The 8996-nt window shown below is 40.6% G+C and overlaps 1 protein-coding gene across 3 annotated transcripts in view; it reads left to right on the top strand.

Annotated features, from left to right (window-relative positions):
* MYPN (myopalladin) overlaps nt 1–8996 on the top strand; it is a 100808-nt gene that overhangs the window by 30788 nt on the left and 61024 nt on the right. For all 3 annotated transcript variants that reach the window (XM_003783618.1, XM_012801323.1, XM_003783617.1), the window contains one exon: nt 7146–7321. In XM_003783618.1, coding sequence (XP_003783666.1) covers nt 7146–7321 — 176 coding nt within the window. The remainder of the gene's footprint in view (nt 1–7145; nt 7322–8996) is intronic.

The following is an 8996-nucleotide window of genomic DNA, read 5'->3' as shown; positions in this document are numbered from 1 at the left end:
GAGACTCGCTTGAGCCCAGGAGTTGGAGGTTGCTGTGAGCTATAATGCCATGGCACTCAACCCAGGGGGACAGCTTAAGGCTCTGTCTCAAAAAAAAAAAAAAGACAGGGGTCTCATTCTGGCTCAGGCTGGTCTCAAACTCCTGTGCTCAAGCAATTCACCCACCTTGGCCACCTGGAGTGCTAGGATTAAAGCGTGAGCCACAAACCTCTAGCTATCTAAATAACATGCCAGTAGCTCTTAAACTTTTTGTTTTCAGGAGCTGTTTAGTCTTAAAAATCACCAAGGTCCAGATGAGGTTCTGTTTACATGAGTTAAAATTATTTATCATGTTAGAAATCAAAACTGAGAGGGCAGCACCTGTGGCTTAGTGAGTAGGGCACCGGCCCCACATACCGAGGGTGGCAGATTCAAACCTGACTCCGGCCAAACTGCAACAAAAAAAATAGCCAGGCATTGTGGTAGGTGTCTGTAGTCCCAGCTACTCAAGAGGCTGAGACAAGAGAATTGCCTAAGCCCAAGAGCTGGAGGTTGCTATGAGCTGTGATGCCACAGCACTCTACCGAGGGCGAGAAAGTAAAACTCAGTCTCTAAAAAAAAAAAGAAAGAAAGAAAGAAATCAAAACTGAGGAATGTTTTAAATATTTATTTATTCATTTTAAATTAACAATAATAAACATGGTAACATAAATAATCTCAGGAAGAGTGACTATATTTTACAAAACAAAACATTTAGTGAGAAAAGTAGCATTGTTTTGTATTTGCACATCTCTAATATCTAGCTTTATCAAAGATGACTGGATTTTTCTCATTTGCTTTGGCATTCAATTTGTTGTAGTGTTGTTTGGGTTAAAACAAACAAAAAAATTAGCCTTACACAAATACAAAGTCAGAAACAGGACGAGTATTTCAAGAGCCTTTTCAGATAGTTATGGCTATTCTTATTTGATACTACATCAAAATAAAACAAGCAGTAGTTTCTTAAAGGTTAGTTGAAATGTGCAATCTGAAACCATCTCAATGAACCTTATGAACCTTATTTTCTTCCCAATGAAATTCTGTACTCTGCTGTACTAAAACCCATTGGTCTGTCTCGAACTTTAAAGGGTAACATCATGACACCTTGTTCATCTGGAAAATGAGTAATGTAGATCTTCCAAAAGCTGATACGTTTCATTATATAATATTTAGAAATCCCATGTGTTGATATCATCACTAATTTAATGGAAATATATTCAAGTATTGGAAATCCCTAAATTCACTGTGGGGGATGCAAGTTATCCAAAAATTCTAATTTTTTCTTGAAACCACAAATATTTTCATTGGCAATAAAGGCTGTTAGTGGCTTTTACTTAATGTGACAGGCTTGCTGCCTTCATTTTTGAGAAAATGTCTGCCAAATACCCAAGCCTGAATAACCATAATTTGTCTGTCATTTGTTCTTTGAAATTAAAATATTGTTAGATGCAGTAAGCCGCTAGCTCAACCCTCGATCCAAACCATCACATGAGTATTCTTCCCTACACAGCAGAAAGGCCTTATGCTACTCCCCATTCTGCTTCCCAGCATTAAAAACACACAAACTCACAGTTAAGGTTTAGTAAAAGTAAGAATTTTTACTGCTTCATCAAGGACATTTTTCAGTGAAACTGGATCTTTCTACTTATTTATTTGTTTATTATTTACTGCAAGTGTGGTGGTGAACCCAATAACCACTGGTTAGTTTTGCGACAGTGCCTTCATTTTACCCACCGTGGCTTTTGCACCATCAGTGTAAACGTCAACACAGTAAGAAGGCAAATAATATCTTAGCATTATGAAAATAGTTTTATCGTCACCAAAAGCAAACTATACTTTTAGAACCACTGTAAGATGTTCACATTGCTATTGCTTGCTAGGGTATTGACTCTCTAGCATATAAGATAGAGGTTTAGCACCCCTGTACAAGGCCAGCATCCCTGTTGTTCTTTCCTTCACCACCTCAATAGCATCGTATCACACTGTTGTTTTAAAAAATTACTTAATGTTGGCTCGGCGCCCATAGCTCAGTGGTTAGGGCGCCAACCACATACACCTGGGCTGGTGGGTTTAAACCTGGCCCAGGCCTGCTAAACAACAGTGACAACTACAACAAAAAACAGCCGGACATTGTGGCAGGCACCTGTAGACCCAGCTACTTGGGAGGCTGAGGCAAAAGAAGTGCTTAAGCCCAAGAGTTTGAGGTTGCTGTGAGCTGTGACACCATAGCACTCTACCAAGGGAAAAATACTGAGACTCTTTCTCAAAAAGAAAAAAAAAAATTAATGTTTCACTTTCTCTCTACTACCTAAGTATGGTTCACTACCAAGCCTAGAAGGGTAACCTGACTGTTGCTTTGCTTATACAACTTTCTATTTTGACCTAGAATTGATCACTGTTTTGCATTTTTGTGTGCTTAGGGCTGTGGTTCTGTTATAAATTTGTCTCAGTTCTCTGATAACTTCTCCTAAATATTCTCTTCCTTGCAGTTAAGTCTCAGGTGACTATCAAACCCATTTGTTTTTCCCTAGAAAACTCCCTTTGGAAGGGCTTCCTCCTGCTGCTCCAACATGGAGCAGCTGCTGGTTTAGCCTGCAACTTGGCATTCATCCTGGGACATTCTCTAACTGCTCAGAAGAGGAGGAATGACCTAGTATGCAGATTTAAAAGTTAATTTTCTAAACTTATAACCAATTTTCCTATCTAAGGTCTATGTCTCCCCCTCCTTCCCACTGTTAGCAACCTCTTATCTCCAAATTCCAAAAGTTTCCAGAGTTCTGCTGCACAAATTGGCTGCTTCTTTCATCGGTATTCCCAAGTAGGCACTGGTTTTCACATTTTCGGTTCTCCTGGCTCCTCAACCTGCTTTCTATCTTTCAAAACTTTTTGAGGTCTCAGTGCTGCTATTATCTCACCTCTTGTTCTTTTTGTGCTCATGGTTTTGCATCTTTAAAAATTCTTTCATTTTCATTTTAAGGGCACTTTGAGAGGGGAATAAAGAGAAATATTTATACTTAATATGTCATATTTAATTAGAAGTCTGATATTTGGATTTAGAACTACCCATGCTCTAAGGGGTTGTTTATACAAGTTCCTTGAGGTCTTGGGGACATTTATGCTTTGGGAGATGAACCCATTGAATCCATTTTAGCAGCTACATGTGCTACCACAACAAGAATCAAAGACTGGGCAGGGCACAGTGGCTCACACTTATAATCCTAGTATTCTGGGAGGACAGGGTGGGTGGATTGCTTGCACTCAGGAGTTCAAGACCAGCCTGAGCAAGAGCAAGGCCCAGCTCTACTAAAAACAGAAAAATTAGTGAGGTGTTGTGGTGGGCACCTGTTGTCCCAGCTACTTGGGAGGCTGAGGCAAGAGGATTGCTTGAGACCAAGAGTTTGAGGTTGTTGTGAGCTGTGACACCACGGCATTCTAGTATGAGGCAGCAGAGTGAGACTCTGTGTCTCAGAAAAAAGAAAAGAAGGGTGGCGCCTGTGGCTGGGTTGGGTGCTGACCCATATACCGAGGGTGGCGGGTTCGAACCCTGCTCCAGCCAAACTGCAACAAAAATAGCTGGGTATTGGGGTGGGCGCCTGTAGTCCCAGCTACTTGGGAGGCTGAGGCAAGAGAATTGCCTAAGCCCAAGAGCTGGAGGTTGCTGTGAGCTGTGAAGCCACAGCACTCTACTGAGGGCGATACAGTGAGACTCTGTTTCTACAAAAAAAAAAGAAAAGAAAGAATTCAAAGACTGGCATAAAATTTGATGAAACAAATAGCCAACCAAATAAATATTAGCTACAGTAGAACCTCTATAGTTGACCACCTCCTCATACTGACTACCTCCTTAAGTTGACCCATCATCAGACATGCATCATCATACATCAGACATGCACCACATGAGGGTGTCAGCACAGCAGGCCTAGATCCTTTTTTGACCACCTGTGTAAGTTGAATGATTTGTTACAGACCCTTGGGTGTTCAACTTACAGAGGTTCTACTGTTATTAATTTTGTCCATCATACAGTCTTAAGACTGTAATAAGTTTCCATCAAACACTTATTATTTTCTGAGTAAATACATTGTGCCAGGATGCTGCTGTAGGTGCTGGGACCCCAATCCTCTCATGGACTCTGCAGTCTAGTGAGCAGAGCAAACAATACCAAAGTAAACAAGATCATTTCAGATAGTAATATGGGCTATGAAGATAACCAAGGAGAATAATCTGAGAGAGTGACTGAGGACCAGGGGACTACAGTGGAAGAGGGTCAAGGAAGGCCTCTCCAAAGAGGGGAGATTTGAGCTGAGGTCTGACTGACAAGAAGGCCCTATCTTTGTAAATATCTGGAGAAGAGAATTTGGAAAAATACAAAAATCCCAAGTGGGAAAACATGTTCACAGAATAGGAGGAAGACCAGTGTTGAACTATAGTGAAGGAAAGAGTGATGGGAGATGGCATCCAGAAATCAGAGTTGGAAAAGGAAACGTAAACATTATGTCAAATAGAGGTGATGCTTGGAACTACAGGATTAGATAAAATAGTCAGAGGAGATAGTATAAATACCAGAAACCTGTGCTAAGTAGGCTAGATGCTGCAAGAGCACAGGAGACACTGTTCTACCTTCAAAGAATTTATAATCTAATAAATTGGTTAGACAAGACAAAATTTCAAAATGGAGAATAATAAAAGACAGCATATAATCAAGTCTTGCAGGCATAGTACAAGTTTAGAAAAAAGTGAAGTTAGCAAATGTAATGATCATTGAGAATTGATGGTAAAAAAATAGCTTACTGTGAGAGGCAATATTTGAGCCAAATTTGGATAGATGAGTTATATTTGCAGTAGCTGAAAGACAGAGAAAGAGAATTCCTGGTAGACAGAAAAAGATGAGCAGAGACTTGAACATGGCGGTGACCATAACATATTTAATGGAGCAATAGAGAATAGCGTGACTGTTTAGGAAGAAGTTGAATAGATGAGTTTTCTTAAATGTGTTTTAGAATCTTGCTTTATAAATGGTGAGTGGGAAAGATTAGAGCACTGAATGGTTAGATCTGAAATTACAGCAAAGATTAACAACTGACAGGAACACTTTATTTTTATTTTTTGAGATAGAGTCTCACTCTGTTGCCAAGGTTAGCATGCCATGGCATCAGCCTAGTCCCCAGCAACTTCAAACTCCTGGTTCAAGCCATCCTCCTGCCTCAGCCTCCCAAGTAGCTGGGACTACAGGCACCCACCACCATGGCCCTAGCTAATTTTTCTATTTTTAGTAGAGTTGGGGTCTTGCTCTTGCTCAGGCTGGTCTGAAACTTCTGAGCTCAAATGATCCTCCCACCCCAGCCTCCCAGAATGTTTGAATTACAGGCATGTGCTGACACACAGAGTTGGAACTAAATTTTTGACATTAAATAGTTGTAATAACTCCCACTTAATTACTTTTTATTATGTTGGTTAATAATTATTAATTAGCTAGCTCAGCAACTCATGCCTGTAATCTTAGCACTCAAGGAGGCTGGGACAGGAGAATCACTTGAGTTAGGAGTTCTAGACCAATCTGAGCAAGAGCAAGACCCCACCTCTACCAAAAATAGAAAAAATTAGCCCAGCATGGTGAAGGGCACCTGTAGTCCCAGCTAGTCTGGAGGCTGAGGCAAGAGGATCACTTAACCCAGGAGTTTGAGGTTGCTGTGAGTTAGGCCATGGCACTCTAGCCTAGGCAACAGCGTGAGACTCTGTCTCAAAAACAAACAAAAAAACAATAAAAAAAACAAAACCAGCCCTCCAGTGGCACAGCCTATACTTCTAGCTACTTATTTCCTAGCTACTTGGGAGGCTAAGGCAGGAAGATAACTCAGGCATAGGAGTTCAAGGCTATAGTGAGCTATGATCACACCACTACACTGCAGCCTGGGCAACAGAGTGAGACTATCTCTTTAAAAAAATATTATTATTTCAAAAAATGAAAAAGAGCCAGGCATTGTGACTCACCCCTGTAATTATAGCAGTCTGGGAGGCTGAGATGGGTGGATTGCCTGAGCTCAGGAGTTGGAGACCCTGTCAGCCTGAGCCAGTGTGAGATCTTGACTCTGAAAATAGCCAGATGTGGCGGTCACCGGTAGTCCCAGCTACTTGGGAGGCTGAGGCCGAGCCCAAGAGTTTGAGGTTGCTGTGAGCTATGATCCCATAGCACTCTACCAAGGGTGACAAAGTAAGACTCTGTCTCAAAATAAACAAATAAATGAAAAAGACATTTTGTTCCTTTCTATCCCATCCATCTTGTTTTCCTTTACCCCCAAAAGGCAGCCACTTTTGGCTATTTTAGCCTTTTATCCTTTCCAGTTGTCTTTATGCAAATGTAAACACATCAGCATATCTTATTTCTTGCCCCCTGTATCTGTTTCCCAAGGCTTCCCTAACAAGTTATTAAAACTGAGTGGCTTAAAGCAACAGAAATGTGTTCTCTCACAGTTCTTGAGACTAGAAGTCTGAAATCAAAGCATCTCCAGGGCCACGTTCCCTCCAAAACTCTGTGTAGAATCCTTGCCTCTTCTTAGCTTAACGTATAGAATTGTATTTAACTTAGGATATTTGCCAGAGTCGAGACCCTCCTGGAAGAATATGACCCATCCTCTTTATCCCCATGACTAAAGTAACAGAACAAATTGATTTTCATTTAGTTAAGTCAGATGCAGTTTCTTAGGAGAGAATGTGTGTTCTCAACTTCACAAGCCTTTATTATCTCTTAGATGTTCTAAATGAGCTAATGTGGCACTTATTTAATGCATACCATGGAAATCTAGACATCATTTCAGGGGAAGCCAAGTTCCATATCAAAGACCCTGCTCTTGGTCCTTGGCTGTACTTGCTTTTTCATCCATTTTCTCACAGTTAATATCATTCTTAGTAGGAGCCACTTTCTACTTTCCTGAGTAAGGTGTCAATATGGTTTGAACACTACCAACTCTTCTCATTGTTACAATCAAAAAACACTGTAGTAACGGATTGGTTTTTGTTCTGACTTTAAATTGAACTCACCACAGTTTTCTCCTTAGATACTATCCGGGGCCCTCTATGTTATTGTCTCATATTTTAGTCATGTCCAATGGCTGTACTCTCTCCCCTGCAGGTGGTACTGTGAAGGCAAGGAACTCGAAAATTCCCCAGACATTCACATTGTCCAGGCAGGAAATCTACACTCACTGACCATTGCTGAAGCCTTCGAAGAGGACACAGGACGCTATTCCTGCTTTGCTTCTAACATCTATGGGACAGATTCAACTTCTGCTGAGATTTATATAGAAGGTAAATAAAGCAAAGTGTTCTTGGAACATGATACCAGTAAGACATATGGTTATAACAGATAGATATTTATTGAGGACCTATTCTACTACTATTTTCTAGGTTGTGACTTCTATATAGCAGTGAACCAAGTAGATAAAAATCTCTAGGCTTAGGGATTTACATTATAATGGGAGAGACAGAAAATAAATGAGATAAATGAAGTATATAAGATGATAGGTGTGTATATGCACACATAAGTACTGTAGAAGAAATAAAAAGCAAGAAAAAGGGATAGGAATTGTGTATATTGTGGATGTGCGTGAGTGTGCGTGTGTGTGTATGTGTGTGTTGTTATGTGTTGTTATGTGTGTTGGCTGTAATTTTAGGCAGTGTGGCCAGAGAAGACTTCACCACAGTTGACATTTGAGTGAAAAACAGAAGGGAGGAAATGAGTGAGCCACAGGATATTCAAGGCAAAATCACTCTAGGCAGAGAAACCAGCCAGTGCAGTGGCCCTAAGGTGGAAGTGTCCCTGTCTTAAGGCACAGAGATGAGCCACATGTCCAGGGCAGAAAACCAGCAAGGAGAAGAAGGTGAGGTCAGAAGTTCAAGACGGCAGGGGTGAAGGGAGGCAAGTGGACAGATCATGTAAGTCCTTGTAGATCACTGCAAGCACTTTGGTCCTTACTGTGAGGGAGACAGGAAGTTCTGGAGGGTTCTGAACAGAGACATGGCACGATCGGACTCGGTTTTTAACAGAGTCACTCTGGCTGCTGGTTGCGCATATACAGCAAGGAGTCAAGGGTAGAAGCACAGCGGCCAGCCAGCTGGGAACACTGAAAGGCATTTACATTAGAACAAAACTTACATGATTAATTTTCAGGAAGAAATCAATTTACATGCTTTATATATTTACCTAAGATTGTGTTCTTATTTTATCTCATCCTCTAAATTTTTTCTGGGGACCATTCTTCAGCACTTTTTTCACATATGATGTTATACTTTAGCACTTAAACACTATATTATTGTGGCATAAATGCCCATTTACCAGCTAGATTGTAAGGCCAGGACTGTCTGGTTCTTCTTTACATTTACATAGTGCCAAGTGCATAACAAGTATTTGATAAACAACTATTGACTAAGTAAATACTTGAATAGAAATGTGTTGTAGGCTTCTATGTTGTAGACTTATCCTCAAATTTTCAGAGTCCAATAAATACCTCCAGATTTAGCTCTGTTATGTCTTCCTGGAATTCACTCTCTTGAGAAGTAAATCCAGGATCAAAGCTCTGCTAACAGTGCTGAGATTGGATTGCTGGGTTTTTTTCTTTGTAGCAGCATGACTTCAACACCCCCACCCCAAGATGAAGTATGACTTGTTAATATTAGGACAGAACGGAAGAGTATCCACCTACACCTACAATGTTTGGAATCCAATGTAATTAATCCCTTCTTTTATCCAATCTATGTATGCCAAGAGCAAGAGAATTTTGAACACCAGAGAATGAATATCTGCAAATACTGCTCTGTTAGGCCAAAGGCATCTGCAAATGTTTTACATAAAGAAACACTTAGAAGTTGGGGCTAGTCAATTTCAACATTATCACTAGTTAACTATATGACCTTCAGCAAGTTCTTCAACTTCTTTTTTTTTGAGACCGAGCCTCAAGCTATCCCCCTGGGTAGAGTGCTGTGA

Source organism: Otolemur garnettii, unplaced genomic scaffold (genome assembly GCF_000181295.1).
Source record: "Otolemur garnettii isolate 467f Iridium unplaced genomic scaffold, OtoGar3 scaffold00008, whole genome shotgun sequence".
NCBI lineage: Eukaryota > Metazoa > Chordata > Mammalia > Primates > Galagidae > Otolemur > Otolemur garnettii.
This window is presented reverse-complemented; position numbering and strand designations above follow the sequence as displayed.